Raw genomic sequence first — 18,520 nt, forward strand, 5'->3', positions numbered from 1 at the left:
AAGTCTAGACTTCTTATTTTACTTCAGAATAAAAGCATTTAAAGTTATGAATTGCACACAGAAAAAATCCATGGCTTTATAACCTATATGGAATAAGGTAGTGAGTGATTGTGCAGACGACGAAAGCAAAAGAAATTATTGTCCAAATGAAATATTTTTATGCTTTGCCGACAGTGGAGCATCTTTGAATATTAAGTTTAGGAAATCTCTCTGATAAAATCCGTCCTACAGTTGAAGATTTATGACGTCATTTTTAGTTTGAAGGAATACCAAATACTTCAAGTAGGACTTGTTTCACAGTTTCAAATTTCAGATTCAATTCGTTATAAAGACAGGTCTAGCTAACCATATTTCTAAGACTCGCCTCATTGATTTGCATTAGAATTCACACTCATGATCATATCTAATTATATCTTTCCCAGGAATGGAATGAAGGCAGACATTTTTGCGCCAACCTTACCAATGTCGACGTATCTCGTAGCCTATGTCGTATCTCAGTTCCAGCACTCCAGTGGCACGACTAAGAACAACATTACAGTGAGTTTACTGTCTTCAAATTTCTGAACTTTTACCAAGGATGCTTTTATAAATATTGACATATAATGGAATATTACACTTTTCATGTGTGCCATATCTATGTGAATAATTTGAACGATGTCTGAATCAATGCTATGATTTAATTGTGTATGTACATGTAATGTATTCTGATTATGAAATATTAAGGCATTTCGAGCGACGAAAGAGAATAATAACTGCACTTATTTTTTAGTTGTTAAATTTCGCGGATTTAGAATTTTCAGATTTACTGTTTGGAAGTTATTTACATGGACTTATTTTTTCGGTTTTGTAGACTTTAAAAACGTCATTTACTGACAGAGTTTGAAACATTTGTGAAAAGTTTCCCGAGGTATTAAATTAAAAGAATTTGAATGAATCCGAAAATGTAGCGAGATAAAACCTCCGCGAATATTAGCAACTTTACATTAACCAAAAGTTTCTTAGTAAAACGCGATATAATATGAACATACTTATTTGAGTGCAATGATATTTTACCACAAGGTCAATTGTTATCTTGTTTGTGCTATCGCACGATTTAGGTATAGAGGAAGTTTAATGGAAACAATTGTTTTCTGTGCAATTCTTTCTTTCATGCACTTACCGCTAGATATACTGGTTTACACTGACATTAATTGTGGTTACAGTACATGGCAATACCTGATATCAATGACAATAACACTTATCTATGTACGCAAAGCCTAAAATAAGCTAAATGATATTCAATTACTTGACGATATAACTAACATATATAAACAGATAACATAACATATTCAGTCTCACACACATAAATACATAATTAGGCTTTTATAAATATACTTTTCAACTGCAACGTTTAAATCACAGTATCTTTTAAAAACAACATTAATTAAATACGATCAAAGTAAACAATTGATTCTAACAATATACATTCAAGTAATTTGATTTCAACCTTTTTATTTACAGCTATGTTAATGGTGATGTTGCAAGACGATGGATCAATTATGAACTCATGAAAGCACCCTATGATCGCAGATGATTGTTATTGAGCAAAACTACCATCCTATGTAGGCAAATTTACAAATTACCAATGAACACGTTTGTTAAATACATATTATTCAATCAACTCTAATTCAAAAGTTTACTTACAGTATGGCGCCTGGGCCAAACCGGAGTCCGTTCCCTACACACAGGAGGCACTTCGTCTTGGCATCAATATCATCACATTTTATGAGGAGTTGTTCGACATAAAATTTCCTCTTGCAAAACAAGGTGGGTTAATGCGTTGTCAATTATAGCACATTATATACAAAAATATGAAATTATTTTAATTCTATCTACATTACCATGTATACAATGAAGAATGAAACGCATCCAGCAAAGTTGGCAAGATCGTATTCATTGAGATCAAGTTCTAATAAACTACCCTTTATATTTTATTTGGCTAACCACTAAATACGAAACGTATGTGTTCATCATATCTATATCATTTAAGTGTAACTATTGCGGATAAATTGCCGGGTACCGACCAGATATTACAATTAGTAGAATACTCCGGTTACTTTTCGAAGAGTCCCGGATCCATGAAACAAGCCATGATATAAAAAAAGTCTCGAAGTTCGCAAAAAAGAGTGCATTTATTAGTTCGCAAAAAAATGTGCTATCAATCAATCAATTCTTTTATTCCTCAAAGATGACATTTAAAAAACAAAAGAAATTTCAAAACATTTTAACAATGCTTGTATCTTACATTACATGTTGATTATATTTATCGGGTAGTTTGGTACTGGTATTCTCTTATTAGATTTTATTCTAGAAAATCACTTTTTGTAGCTGTAAAACTTCCTAGATGTGATTTCCAAAAATTCTCTGTCTGATTAAAATACAGATCCTTATAACCACTCCGTTATATAAAGGATCTGATAATATCCCATAAGGGGTCACGTTCAGATGACCTTTATACCACGTGGTCTTCATATAAGTTACATTTTCTACATTCTTGAATGCTTCACAATCCATTCCAAGTAGTATTCTCAAAAAATGTTCATGTGAAAGATTATCTATATACGTACCTCATTCGGGTCCAAATGTCGCGAGAACCTTTACAATAAGGTTAATTCTGTACCCTTTTGTAAAATGGCACTTAGATGTAAAATGGAGAATAGGATCTATATACAGTTCCTTGCAGTTTTTACATACTTCCTCATTCCATGTTGGAGTATAAGTTAACATTTTGGTTACGTATCGTGTTGGCTGCGTGCAGTGTATTTTCCACATTATATGCGATTAATTGTACGTACAGTGTATATTTTGGTAGCGCAGAAAATCTCCGTCCGCAAGCATTCGGTCCCTTAGTAGCATATTTTCATAGTAATATATCGACGAATTTACCAGTCTTTTCCACACAATTTTGGAGGGATATTGTGCTGTCTTGACATATTTAATCAAATGACTTTGATGATTATAATCTTTTAAAATCTTAATAATATCGGGTATAAATGTAGTTTCTAAAGATGAATTTTCAAGATATTGGTACAAACGAAACAAAAATAACTGCTTTGTTAAAGTTTTTGGCGGCAAGGCAATAAGCGTATGGAGAAAAAAAGAGTTTCTTTTTGTCTATCTCCACACCAATTCGTAGTATTCCGAGCATTGGCTCTGCAACACAGGAAAAAGTGTATACACGTTTTACGTACGTTATAAAACGCATGTAAAACGCATGTTGAGGACAACGCATGTAAAATGTACGTACGAAACGTATGTAATACACGTGTTAAACATGCGTAATACGCATGGTAAACAGACGTAAAACGTAAACGCATGTAAAACGGACGTATCAAAACATGTGTTATATATACGTTTGAACCTATTACAAAATCCATTTTTTTGTTTTTATGTACATTTACATTGTCTTTGAAGTTGCACCATATATTTGTCATTTTCAAAAGTAAAGTTTAATTCCATTTTATTTGTATTTTCGGCTCCTGTCCAATGACTGATATTTTTTCATACATAGTATGTTATATTTACATACGAGTGACTACATTGATAAATTTCATAATCTTAGGATGATTTTATTTCTCCTACATCAATTTGTCCTTAACGTCACTTTATCACTTACATTTTAAAGGCTAAAATCTTTACTGAAGTCGTGCCAAATGTTCAATTGTTTTCAAGTTCTGGCTCAGAGAGTATAGAAATCAAGTAAGAAACTTCAGATGTTTACACAGAATCTCAGAATAACATTTAAACCGTATTCTATGAATATGCAATGAATACAGATTTCCGGAATATAAATTTGTCCGGCCATTAGAATCTGTCATGTTATAGCACAGGTGTCTGCTTCTGGTTTTGAAAACATACAATGAACTACCCCTAATATATAGTAGGGAAAGCTATTATTTTTTGAAACCAGAAGCAGACGCCGGGCTATTGTATCGAGGATGATCAAACAGCAGTTGTAGACCTACTACATTGTACATCATGAAGCGCTGGTCAGCTGATATTGATCATATGTATTCAGAGCATTAGTCTTCAAAACTGTTAAAATTTAGATTTAAAAAGACGGAATCCACATTAGCGGTTTTGCTTCTGTTCACAATCAGTAGATGTACATTTAATCAAAGACCTACATGTTTATCATACGATATTGAAGCTGCTTTATTCTATCATGAGGCTAATATGAGGTTCACTATAAGTTGGTAGAAGACATATATAGATAAAATGAAACCAAACCATAGAGGCTATTAAACATGAATTTGCATATCGGAGGATCATTTAAAAAAAAAAAACAACAACAACTAAACATTCCAGGTCTTCAATAACATTGATAAAACTAATATTTTACGTGTAATTAGTAGGGTTATATTAACAGACGTCCGTTTTACATGTGGCGGGAAACAAACGTACGTAAAACATATGTTAAACATACGTTTAACGCATGTTTTGTTCAAACATACGTTTAACGCATGGTGGCCAAAACATACGTAAAACGCATGTTTTAAACATACGTTTAACGCAGGTTTTTTCAAACGTATGTAAAACATGCGTTGCACTTTTTACTGTAAATATCTGAACGAGTGCGTTTCTGAAAACACCGAATTCTTATTACAGTTTCATGTTCGAAGATATTGAGTCTTTGACTATTTTTCTGAATTGAGTTGTTCCAAAATTGCGCTCCGTATAGTACACTGGGTAAAATTACTTTCTTGTATAGTCCGGCAATGACCGTTGGGTTCGTAGTTTTACAGTCTTGTCTAAACCTTGTCATTAGATTGAATGATTTCCGTCCTTTTTGACATCCATTTGTTATTGTATTACCGACCTTAACATCACTAGTTATTAGCATTCCAACATGTTTGTAGGATTTTTGTATAGTTATGCTGGCTGTATTCAAAGTCCAATTGAAGTTTGGGTTGGTATTTGGTTTTCCAAAAATTAAAATTGCGCTCTTGCTTGCATTGTGTTCAAACTTCCATATTTTCGAGTACTGATCACATACATTTAAAAGTACTTGTAATGACGCAGGGTTTGTAGCCAATAGGGCGAGGTCGTCTGTCAACGCTGGATTGATCTCAGAGATTTTCGCTCCAGCCTTTGTTGATCCTATTTTTATGAATGTATACTAGTATGTAACGGTGTTGGTATTTCAATTCATTGTTAAATTGTTTTTAAATTACGAAATAAAAAGATCAAATTAAAACCAATAAAATTGTTGAGTGATACATCCATGAATATGATTTTGTTTCATTAATCAATTTATAATATATAACAAAACAGATATGATAGCTATTCCCGACTACCCCCTGGGCGGGATGGAGAACTGGGGACTAGTGACATACCGTGAGGAAGCCATGCTCTACAATCCCAAAACGAACTCCGAGTATACCAAACAAAGGGTCACAAAAGTCATTGCTCACGAACTCTCCCATCAGGTAACTTCTTCTTTTTATGACAATAGAACATCGTAGGGGACCCATGAGTCGCCGATCTATCACTTGTGAAGAAAATGTCCGATAGAACACGTAATCTGCCGTTATAGTGCGACACAGCCTGCACATTTCTTTGCAAGCGGTGTTGCTGCCATCTTTGATTTGCAGGTAACCCCCCAAAAACAAAATAGTTGCCAACACCGAAGATAGAAAAACAGATATGATTTACTGTTAATTTTAGTGCTAAAACGAAACGTTTCATTTCCTCATAGTGAACGTGACAGAAATGATAGAGCGGTGACGCGTGGGTTTCCTATAAAGAACAAGAGAAATGTTATTTATACTGTTATAAAGAAGCAATCTTCGGAAGCAGATACGATAATGTTACTGTTTAACTCATTAAGTGAGTCAATTGATTCAATATTGTCTGTAGAACAACTCTTATTAAGCATTCAGGGTTTCAGTGTAAGGAATTAAAGTGAATAGTCGGGAAAAGAAAACCAGTCTAAATGCGTTCATCGGCCTTCCAAAAGTTCTCACATATTAATACGACGGTCAAATTCTGCTTACATTTCCCAGTTCTGACCATTGAAATAAATAAAAGTTGAAGCATTGAAAGCGAGGCTGCGTGGAAATGTAACCACCGACATATTCAGCCGGGAGGACGTTTTAGGATTCCTATACTTAAAATTAATTTCTTCGTACGCAGACAGATTTTGACGAGAGATATTCTATTTCTATTTCATAAGAAATTATACTGGATACATTCACACCATTTTTACCGACTTTAGCCATCCTTGCCCGACTGTTCACTTTAAACATATACCAATATGGAGAAAACGTTTCCTTATTCTTTATAATTCGATATTTTCACATCAATTTCAATTTCACATGGCATTAGTAAACTACTTCTATCTCCCTTTTGTATTGCTGTGATATTTGACCTCATTTGCCTTTGACCTGATGCTGTAACCTTTGACCTTCAGTGGTTCGGTGACCTTGTGACTATGCAGTGGTGGGATGACCTTTGGTTAAATGAAGGTTTCGCCACGTATATGGAATACGTAGGAACCAACTTCTCTCATCCGGACTGGAACATCGTAAGTAGCGCCGTGAGATAATGTAATAATAACATAATAATCATGTAAGTAGAACAGTGAGATAATGTAATACTCATCGTAAGTAGAGCCGTTCGATAATGTAATAATCATCGTAAGTAGCGTCGTGAGATAATGTAATACTCATCGTAAGTAGCGCCGTGAGATAATGTAATAATCATCGTAAGTAGCGCCGTGAGATAATGTAATAATCATCGTAAGTAGCGCCGTGAGATAATGTAATAATCATCGTAAGTAGCGCCGTGAGATAATGTAATAATCATCGTAAGTAGCGCCGTGAGATAATGTAATAATCATCGTAAGTAGCGCCGTGAGATAATGTAATAATCATCGTAAGTAGCGCCGTGAGATAATGTAATAATCATCGTAAGTAGCGCCGTGAGATAATGTAATAATCATCGTAAGTAGCGTCGTGAGATAATGTAATAATCATCGTAAGTAGCGCCGTGAGATAATGTAATAATCATCGTAAGTAGCGCCGTGAGATAATGTAATAATCATCGTAAGTAGCGCCGTGAGATAATGTAATAATCATCGTAAGTAGCGCCGTGAGATAATGTAATAATCATCGTAAGTAGCGCAGTGAGATAATGTAATAATCATCGTAAGTAGCGCCGTGAGATAATGTAATAATCATCGTAAGTAGCGCCGTGAGATAATGTAATAATCATCGTAAGTAGCGCCGTGAGATAATGTAATAATCATCGTAAGTAGCGCCGTGAGATAATGTAATAATCATCGTAAGTAGCGCCGTGAGATAATGCAATAATCATCGTAAGTAGCGCCGTGAGATAATGCAATAATCATCGTAAGTAGCGCCGTGAGATAATGCAATAATCATCGTAAGTAGCGCCGTGAGATAATGTAATAATCATCGTAAGTAGCGCCGTGAGATAATGTAATAATCATCGTAAGTAGCGCCGTGAGATAATGCAATAATCATCGTAAGTAGCGCCGTGAGATAATGCAATAATCATCGTAAGTAGCGCCGTGAGATAATGTAATAATCATCGTAAGTAGCACCGTGAGATAATGTAATAATCATCGTAAGTACAGCGCAGTGAGATAATGTAATAATCATCGTAAGTAGCGCAGTGAGATAATGTAATAATCATCGTAAGTAGCGCCGTGAGATAATGTAATAATCATCGTAAGTAGCGCAGTGAGATAATGTAATAATCATCGTAAGTAGCGCCGTGAGATAATGTAATAATCATCGTAAGTAGCGCAGTGAGATATTGTAATAATCATCGTAAGTAGCGCAGTGAGATAATGTAATAATCATCGTAAGTAGCGCCGTGAGATAATGTAATAATCATGTATATAATTATATTGCGTACATTTAAGATAATCGTTTTAGCAGGTACAAAAACTATAATCGGTATTATTAATTAACTACTTGCGTATTGGTAAAAATATGAAAAAACGGTCCGATCAATATCACTGCAAAACTGGGCCAATATCGGCAAAAGTGAGCCAATATTGAAAAACTGAGCCAATACGAGAAAACTGAGCCAATATGGATAACGCGCTAATCGAATGCACGCAGAGACGTTCGGAACACATTTCGGCTTTTCGTCAGCGACTACGTATATTTCCGAGGCGATAACGACCTTCACCTTATCATCCATTCCGCTTCACTGGGGGCAGACGACAACAAACTGAAACATGGAGAGAGTGTCAGACAGGTACGCAAAAAACGGCGAGGACATGCTCGCTGTTTTAATGCATGACATCGATAGATACGAGGCTTTGGGCGAACTAGATGATTTTAACGATGTTCTAAAGAATAATACAGCTGTAAACACAGCGCAAGATCTTGACGGAATCGACATCCAACCCATTTCAACAAGGTTCCAGGATGTGTCTTACGACGAAACTGACGATTTCATAAAAGAACACGCAAACAAGAAATTGTTGTTATTAAATTTGTTGAACTGATTACATATATTGTTGTCATTACTAAATATGCAAGTAGTTAATTAATAATAGTATCATTAATCAGCCAATTCCATATTGGCCCTGTTTTTTGGCCTCGGCCTGTCACATTGACCCTCGGCCTACGGCCTCGGGCCAATATGACAGACCTTGGCCTAATAACAGGGCCAATATGAAATTGGCTGATTAATAACCCTATAGTAATATAGATGCGATGAGGTCTTCCTTATATTTTTATATTTGAAATAACATGTGCCTTTTTACAGCTTGATCAGCTTGCCGTATGGGTTTTGTACGATGCTTTTTCGGACACTATATTGGTGGTTTTGAGATATTTTACATGTGCCTTTTACAGTTTGACCAGTTCGCTGTAGGAGATCTGTACGATGCCTTTGATTTTGACGGACACCGTACCTCCGAATATGTCATTTTCGTTCAATTTTTAACGTAAATTTTACCGATTTCCGATAAAAATGTTCTGAAGATTGGATATAAAAGAGCATGTTCTCAGACACATATAATGACCAATTTCAAGGTTATACGATTCAACATGGCGGAGATATAACAATTCAATTGTCCTTTTGGCGATTTTATTTTGTGCGTTGGGTGTTGTGTATCATGTAGTTGTACGAATGTGATGAGATTACATTATGTGGCCAAACGGAAATAATCGTTACTCTAATTGTACGAGTTATTCCCCATTGGTCGAAGATCTTAATAAGAAAGGAGAATGAACGTGGAGTTGAAACCAAACATATGTATTTTTGTTGTTGTAAAGAATCAAGACATGTAGAGCGAGTTCCCCAAACCAACCTCATCTCCATGACACAACTGTAGTTTTGTAAAAGGCTTCAAGTACTACAAGTTTATTCGGAATATTTTTGTATAGAAGATCAAAAGGTGTCTGAGAGGCGGGGCCAAAGAGTCAAATTAAAATTCACACTAAAAAATTATTAAAAAGATCTTATCATTACTTATATCAATACATAGAAATCCCGTGTTTTGATCGCGATCAAATCTAATTTATTCTGTATTTGCTTTACAGTGTTATATTGTTACTCCCATACTTGACAGGGTTATCCCGCGGTTGCTATGGAAAAGATAACTCTGTCTTTTGCCGAGCAAGGGAAAAGAAAGCTCACACGCACTAGACAGTGACGCCATCAATACATGCGGTGACCATTTTTACGCACATCGAAGTTCATGTCAATTGAGTTTTCACCATTTCTCGTTAAATTATGGGAGTAAAAGAAGCAAACATGGACCTGTCATGTGGATAGGGATATCTCAACCCTCTTGAAATATTTTGACCATCAACCCTCGGCAAGCCTCGGGTTGACTAGCCAAAATCTTTCACTCGGGTTGAGATATCCCTGTCCACCTGACAGGCCCATGTAAGATTCTATTAATCTGCCCTTGCAGGAAGGTATTGATTGTGACGTCATGTGTTTGCGAGCGTAACGTCATGCTTTTTAGAGAAAACGACGTGAATTTCGCTCACAAAATAATGACGTCAGAATGAATACCAACCAACAATGAAAGTTATCTTGCAATATACAAAGACGGAATAGGGAAAGGTTATAGTTTTTATCCAGTAACGAGGATATCTCACAATAACGAGAACGATGTAGTGCATACATTGTGTATGGCATTATATTAATTTGCCAGGTTAATTCCAAAACTTTATAATTAGATTCAGATATCAAAATAATTTAAGAAGGAAGGTATCAAATTAAATTTATATTTACAGTATCCCGCCTGACGTCCAGGAATCTGTTTACTGCACAGCTATTGCATCCGGTGGCTGGGAACCTTGGAACTTTGCTCTTGAGCAGTTAACAAAGACCATAGATGTCGCTCAAATATCACTGATTCAAAGGGCTCTGGCGTGTTCAAGAGAGCCTTGGATTCTGAGGCAGTAAGAATTTCTAATCTATTTCAATATAAAATTTAATACAATTCCTTTCAAAAACCCAGCGGCTTCTTCATAGCGGGTTCGAATTTTGGCATTTTTAGGTATTGACTGCAGGTTGGTGGTTTTTCTCAATGTATTCCGTTTTTTTCCTACATATGAAACCGACGCGTCCTTCAATGAATTCAAATCTGACTGTTATTAGGATGTTAAACTAAAGTAACCAATCTAATTTTATTGATTTAATACACCATTGTTATATATAATGCATTATTAAGTCGTTTTCCATCCTTTACAGTCTTCCCAGAGGATGGTAAGTGTCAAAGTTTCAGCCTGTGAGGACATTGAAATTGTTTTACGATGTGAGATATTTTAAAAATATTTTTGTTTTAACTTAGCTACCTTACCTTGGCTTTGAACTCAACTTACGTACGAAGTCAAGACACACTCACAGTCGTAGAGCACGTGGCAGGTAACCAGATAGGAGCGACATTTGCCTGGACCTTCTTGGTGGAGAACTGGGAGTACATCCGGTCCAGGTAATATTATAACAGGGAGTACATCCTGTCCAGATAATATTACAATTGGAAGTACATCCAGTCCAGGTTATTTTGTACTAAGTTTTGGATAACAATTACCGTCTACCTCACGAAAAGTATTTTATTCGAATTGTTTAGTGTCGTTTTTGTATGACTAACACGAAGTATTTAATGTAATCACTGCTTTATTTTCTTTCTAGCTTCGGAGGAGCGTGGTTTTCCTTTGATCGACTGATCTCCTCACTTACGAGGTCATTCAATACCGAAAGTGAGCTGAAAAAGGTAGGGTATCGTTTAATAGAACTTTTTTTATCTTTGCATATAACATAGTTACCTCCCTTGTGGGTACATTTTGACATCATTATTTTGTGAGCAAAACTGTCGTATTCTCTGAAACGTATGATGTTACGATCGAAAACACATGACGTCACAATCAATACCTACCGGTAAGGGGAGATAACAATGTAACTTACAAATACAGAATATAAATACTTGTATGCGCTGTCTAGTGTTTTTGATTTCATCTTTAACCATAATCAGCTTATTTTCGCAGCGACTTAAATCTGTACCCTCGGTACGTACCGCTACGTAACATCGATTCATTCGCGAGTGTTGTTGCATTTCGGAAATGTTGTTCCCTTGACCTCACAAGTCCCGAAAACAAGTTGTTTTATAGCACGTTATATTAAATTATATATATTGGCTCGGAGATTAGTCGCTTCGCATCGAGACAAGGACAGTGCACAACGTCTCAGATATCATTATTTCATCACTGTATATAGTATATTCTCATTATCGAGGTATTCAGTGTAGGGATTTTACTGCACTACGCATACCGATTTACTACAGGTTACATCATGTTTTACTGGAGGACTGATTCATTGGAGATTTTGATGTATTCAATTGACGCGGTATTGGAGTCGAACCAATTATGTTCAATTGTGTATACTCCAAGGGTTACTTTCACTGACGCTATATAGATCCCTGAATGTACATCAAAGGACAAAATTACCTGTGACGTCTGTTGCCTCCAGTGTTAATATGATATAGTCCAGGGGTGGATATAACGTCAGTGATAATAACCCCTGGAGCATGGAGGATGTATATAGTATGTAGAATAATATTGATATTCCTTTCAGTAACTGCAAAGAAGCTATCAATTTTCACCTAATTTTTTTTATGCTTGGTTTTTATTTTTTATGAATATATATCATTATTATTTTTTGATAATATTTGTTTTTAAACCAATCGGTATGTTCTTATTATTTAACACATATAAGAACATAAAATAAAAACAAAATTCTCTCTGTTTTTCGTTTATGCTGGCAGTTTATACCCGAATTAATAAGCAATATTAAAAAATAGGATGAAAATATGTACCAAAATAAAACAATAGTTATTTCGCCAATGGAATATAGATAAAAGAATAAGCTAAGATATATTTCCGTGACAGACTAGAAAACGAGAGGTAAGTGTATTGTGCACTATAGACTGACTATCCTGGTCTTCTATTGGCTAGATCTATGGTGGCGGATTTGTATGTAACGACATGTTTGATTGGCTGACACAGTACGTATGTATTCATAAATGTCATAGAAAAAGTTCTTCTGGGAATCGAGAGATTTTTATGCTTTTATTAGCAAAATCTTAATATAATGTAGACATTGTCTGTATTTTCAAGTCACAGAGGTTTTACTTAATCCGCTTGTTACGTTTAAATCTACATTCTAGTATCTTAAAGTTGTATATCTCTGACTTTTTGTATTTTTGGCATAGAAAAAGTATTTAAAGTGTTCTACATATTTTTCTCCGCCTCTTTAAGATTTAACTTTCAATATTTACCGACATTTGTTAAGTTCGTATTCGCAAAGTAATTAAACAATTAAAATAAAATATTGTTTTTTAGCGTGTCCACGTTTAAAATAGCTCGGAAGTATCCGAATTGGTCCGATCTATTCCGATCTGTACGGGTAATGCCGATATTGACCACGTGATACAGCTTGGGAGGTTCTAATCTATACGGGTATGTCGATCCCGTGATGCAACTCGGTTTTCCGATATTACCCGAAAGTTTGAAACATGTCTGTGGCGGTTCTTTCAAAACGTGTGATGTTTCATGCGACATTTACCGCTATGTCAATAGCTTTCATGGTGCTTTCATGGATCTGAACCATCATATATTAGCATCCATATTCACACATTGTATGTTTTATGAGAGTTTGTGATGGTGAAAATTACAAGAAATACAACTTAAAAATATTTGTAAGCACCGAGAATGCGATTTGTACTGTTGTTTGACACCGTTATTAGATGTTACAGACAATATAAGCTTCCTTGCAGTGTAAAGAGTATAATCTTTACAAGAAAACTACAACCAAAATTTCTTTGTAGAGTATTAAGTCTTCAAATGTGAAGGAAATTGAACCGAATCAGCACTAATTCCAGAAGAAGAAAAAAATCAACAATATGTATTTATTTTACATCAATATCACTACACCATTTATAAAAGATTATATTATCATTTTTGTATTCAGTTAATCACTTATCATGTGTACTCATTTCTGTGGTGTCCAGACGAAGAAATGACGTCTTTATGGTTCACCTATTGTTTATTTCACAGATGAATATTAAATTATCGGTTTGTTGGATGTACAAAGTGTATATTCAAGGTTATTTATACTTATATAAAGCATCAATTTAGCTTTCACACCAGAGCTAAAATGTAGTGATCACCAATTTCTATACTTATAATCCTATTGTTACGCTAGTGAGATATGGGGCAGTTTGGTATTTATGATAGCTAGGAAGAGTTATCAAGGATATTTTATTAATTGCATACGTAAAATTATACAGCAAAAATGTAAACGCATTAATATGATGTGCAATATGATTTCTGAAAATTCTTAATTTGCATATTATAGAGTTATTGTAGAGGTAACTCTGTATTGTGCAAAGACGGGATAAAAATTAACAAAGATGGGATACAAAAATATGCACAATCAAATAATCGTGTAATATCAATAAATTCACATAGCTTATATATGTATAAATGGGATGGAGAATGTTTTGGAGAGGTAGATATTCAAATGTGATAAATTAGAACTTAAAAAAAATGATACTTGAAATAGTTTTGTAATGCTAGTGGTTGGTCCGGGCGGTTTTATATTAGCTGACTAAAAGTGCACGATGAACACATTGGAAAACCCATTATAATGACAGTAAGATAAAACAAAAATTTGATTTTGATAAAATAAAAAACATAGATTAATATACATAAAATATGCATAGCATTGGTTTTAGGAAAAAGGATAAATTACTGATTTACTTTGTTATCGTTAATCGTTAATCGAAAATGATAAAACGTTTATTATTCAAGCATTTAGATCATTGATAAATAAATGGTGTGATATAAATGTATTTAATTTATATTAAAAATAACGTCAAATATAGGCAAGCATACGATGGCATAATCTTGAAAAAGAATATAAAATTAAGCCTTCTTGGAATTGAAAAAGTTACCCTGTAACAAATATAATGATCAAGTGAAATGTAGCATACCGGTACTAAATATATATTATCCATATGCAAGCATACCTAGATGATTAAAAAGCAACCTTTTTGAATATTTTGCAGCTCACAAATTTCATCGACACACACCCAGACCTTGGCACCGGCTCTACAGCCTTTTCACAAGCGGTTGAAAACACCAAAAACCAAATGGACTTCATGGCGAAAAATTTCCAAACCATAAAATCGTGGCTTCAGAGAGTTTCGACGACGTCATCACAGCCTGTTGTTTTACAGGATGTTCGCTTACCCCGCAGCGTCAAACCCAGTCATTATGATGTCACACTCAAACCTTTAATGTACGGTACGGATCCGTCCACATTCACGTTCTTTGGTTCTGTGCAAATACATGTAGACTGCTTAATGGACACTGATAACATTACGCTTCATGTCAACAAACTTAACATCAGCGAAAATAGCGTGGTTGTGAGAGAGGAGGAGCTACCCAGAACGGAAATTGACGTCACAAGAATTGGGTATGACTTAAAACGACAGTTTCTGATTATTTATACAAAACTGTCAGCAGGACAGAAGTATACCGTGACGATTGGATTTGACGGACCCCTGAAGGATGACATGACTGGACTATACCTAAGTTATTATACCAGAGGAAACGAGACAATGTAAGTAAAGTTTTAATGGTACAATGTAGCAATAACTATAATGTGATTTAGCAAAACCGACAGGAAATATTGAAATTTTCTATGAACTAATTTGGTGAAAAATAAACTATTATGTAGCAAATTTAAATGGAACATTAATTTAAAAATGATAAGGTCTTTCGTTCTGAAAGATGAATATCTTAGTATCGTCAATGAGTGATTACAAGAGTTTTCAGTTTTTGATATATAAGCTTATCAAAATATGATCCGTACGATATATGTTCAGAATAGTTTAATCAATCAAGTCTGTCGTCGACGAATCATTATGAGTCGAAGAATATTAAGGATAATCATAATTCAAATGATGATCCTAAATACATCGATATTTCATGATTTTGAGTTTTGCATTTTGTGTTTTTATGGTAACAGTTACCTAGCAACAACACAGATGGAGCCAACCGATGCCAGAAAAGCGTTTCCGTGTTTCGATGAGCCGGCAATGAAAGCAACATTCAAGCTAACTTTGCATCGAAAACCGCATCTGATGTCACTGTCTAATATGCCTTTAGAACGATCAAAATCCATGTGAGTGTGATTCTTCTTTTCCGATGGACGCGAAATAAGATATATCTTTTTCTTATTTTTTTTTATATTTTCCAAACAATTTTTCAACAAAGACTACATTTGCCACTTACACGTAAATTATTCCAATTTCCTTCCATTCTGGAATTTTCCTCTCATACACTAGAAAATACATCGTTTTTTATTATCAATGAGAAGGGGGCGGGGGTAAGAAAAATAAAAAGAAAGAAGAATGAGACAGGGGGAAAGGAGGTAAAGAGGGATAAGGGTATGAAGGTTATTTGATTTCAATTTGTAAAATGTCCTTTTCAATGATATGAAATTAAGGTAGCTTCATTAAATTAAAATAATTTACGCAATGACCAAGTGGTGAAGATGTCCCGACATGTGTCACGAGTTCAGAGCCCATGTATACAGTTGCCATGAACTGACTGATAGTCGATGTTTTTTCTCCGGATACTCTGACTTCATCCACAAATAAACCTAGTGCGTTCTTGCTGGTCATGGCTGTTAAAAGGACACTCAACCCATAAAACCAATGACCTATCTTATGGTGCCTTGATTTTCTTTAAATATCGCACGTTCTGCAATAACCATGCATGTTAATGTGTACTTGTCCAACCTACGTCGTACTTTTTGACACACAATTTCGTAAGATATACGGGGTAATAATACTTATTTATTCGCGTTTTTTAAAAAATGTCCTTCCGTTTTTTTCTATGATTTCATAAACCCAAAAGATATAGAGAATAATGCTTATAATTTGATTTAAATAATCCAATCAGGAACTAATTAGGCATAAATTTTCGTGATTTTACTTACTTTTGTATTAAAGCAAATTTGTTGTGGCGCATTGACATCTTATCCGATAGTTCAGTGTGGCAAATGACTGTCCCGCTTTTAAGATATGCCGCAAAAACGTTCTATTTGTATGACGTCATAATACTTGAAGTACAACCTTCGGTCTAAGGAAAAATAACCTCAAATAGGAAAATTAAATTATTCGTCATTATTATGATATTTACAGAGATGACGGATTCGTGGCTGATATCTACATGACATCAAGGAAGATGTCCACTTACCTGCTCGCATTCGTAGTGAGCGACTTTGTCGGGAAGACGTCGCCAACTAAGCACAACATTACGGTAGATACTGACTTATTAATATATTTCATAAATTCGTAATCCGGACGGTTTAGGCTGGGAACGGAGGTGTCCGGATTAATGAAGGTTCACTGTATAACAGTGTTTTAATAATGTATATCATTGTCATAAGAAAGGGAATAGCATAAAATGAACTGATGTCATCAAAGTATAGTATAAATATACGATAGATATCGTGGTCAAACATTGCTGGTGTCATCGGCAGACCATGAGACTATTCTGTATCTTGTGACGTATTGCTTTGTCTAGTAAGGTTTTCCATTTTCAGTACGGTGCCTGGGCTAGGCCTGAATCTGTGGAACAAATCGACATGGCGTTAGAAACTGGAAAAGAGACATTGACGTATTATGAGGACTTTTTCGGCATTGCCTTTCCCTTACCTAAGCAAGGTAAATATTATTTTCCTTCGCGACTTATGGGTTTTTTTGCCTTTGAAGGAGTTTTTGTACAACAGCTCGACGAAGTCATTCGACAATTCGAAGATTAAAAGTGTTTTTTTTTTATTTGGGTCACTTAACATTCATCATAGTCTGTAATATTTATGATTATTAAAATTGTATATGGATCTAATGTGCTTTGATATGGCATGAATATTGTGTACTTTGTAGGAGCCAAAAATAATCAAACCGCTTTACCGATTTTTTCAATTAAAACATCGAATATTTTCATGATATATATGATTACCATTATTATATAGTGCAAGATGATTTTGATTTGACTTTCATTTTAAAGTAAAAGAGAACGATAAACTTTCTTAAATTTGTTCATAGTTTGATATTTCCACGCAAACATATTTTTATAAACTAACACCTTTCCTATTGTTAGATATGATCGCCATTCCTGACTTTGCGGCCGGTGCCATGGAGAACTGGGGCCTTATTACGTACAGGGAGAACTCTATGTTATACAAGGAAGGGTTATCGTCCACTTCTGATAAACAGTGGACAACAGAAACCATTACACACGAACTGGCCCATCAGGTAGGCCAGGATCCAGTTTTATGAACATTCCTTAAATTTAAGGAATCCCTTAACTTAAAATGTTCCATATTTTAAGGAAGCGTTCCTTAACTTTACAGTATTTCTTAACTCCTGTTATTCTTTCTTTTTGAGAATTTTAAGTTAGGGAACTCCTTAAAATTAAGGTCTGTTCATGACACTCTGGCCCAGAGTAACAGATATCAACCGTAAATTTCCTTTTTTAATACCTTACATTTAAATATATGTTAAATCTTAATAAATGTTCATTTTATTTCTGGTAGTATTGAAAAGAACAAATCTGAAATGCAATTTTATTACATTACTAAAATAACATATCTTTCAAACATGAATTGCTAATATCCAGCGGTGGTCGCCATAGTTTGTTAAAGTATGTTGTCGTTTTATTCAATCTAAAAAAAGTTACTATCGGTCATAAAAGCAGTGATAAATCTTTGAACGTCGCAATTAAATGGTGCAGTTTTTTTTTTTCTATTTTATGCGTGATGTTTCATTGCAATTAGTTTTTGCTTGTGTTACCTCTATTCGTCGCCAGAGTTATGACAGGCATCGTCATCAAAAGTTGTGTATTGTAATTTCACGTCATGAATAGTTGTATTTATACGTCATTAATTGTTGTGGGGGTATGCCATTAAA

At 34.7% G+C, this 18,520-nt stretch overlaps 2 protein-coding genes across 2 annotated transcripts in view; both read left to right on the forward strand.

Moving 5' to 3' along the window:
• The window catches only part of LOC138305650 (aminopeptidase N-like), a 28,131-nt gene extending 14,720 nt beyond the window's left edge, over positions 1-13,411 (forward strand). The window contains exons 4-12 of the mRNA XM_069245946.1: positions 423-537; positions 1,686-1,806; positions 5,314-5,468; positions 6,452-6,565; positions 8,877-8,968; positions 10,272-10,439; positions 10,832-10,972; positions 11,173-11,254; positions 13,364-13,411. Of these exons, the coding sequence (XP_069102047.1) occupies positions 423-537; positions 1,686-1,806; positions 5,314-5,468; positions 6,452-6,565; positions 8,877-8,968; positions 10,272-10,439; positions 10,832-10,972; positions 11,173-11,254; positions 13,364-13,411 (1,036 nt within the window). The remainder of the gene's footprint in view (positions 1-422; positions 538-1,685; positions 1,807-5,313; positions 5,469-6,451; positions 6,566-8,876; positions 8,969-10,271; positions 10,440-10,831; positions 10,973-11,172; positions 11,255-13,363) is intronic.
• The window catches only part of LOC138305526 (uncharacterized), a 53,223-nt gene continuing 44,980 nt past the window's right edge, over positions 10,278-18,520 (forward strand). Inside the window, exons 1-8 of the mRNA XM_069245789.1 lie at positions 10,278-10,439; positions 10,832-10,972; positions 11,173-11,254; positions 14,606-15,162; positions 15,571-15,726; positions 16,751-16,868; positions 17,155-17,275; positions 17,712-17,866. Coding sequence (XP_069101890.1) covers positions 14,690-15,162; positions 15,571-15,726; positions 16,751-16,868; positions 17,155-17,275; positions 17,712-17,866 — 1,023 coding nt within the window. The 5' untranslated portion in view covers positions 10,278-10,439; positions 10,832-10,972; positions 11,173-11,254; positions 14,606-14,689. The remainder of the gene's footprint in view (positions 10,440-10,831; positions 10,973-11,172; positions 11,255-14,605; positions 15,163-15,570; positions 15,727-16,750; positions 16,869-17,154; positions 17,276-17,711; positions 17,867-18,520) is intronic.

Source organism: Argopecten irradians, chromosome 13, assembly GCF_041381155.1.
Source record: "Argopecten irradians isolate NY chromosome 13, Ai_NY, whole genome shotgun sequence".
Classification (NCBI taxonomy): Eukaryota; Metazoa; Mollusca; class Bivalvia; order Pectinida; family Pectinidae; genus Argopecten; species Argopecten irradians.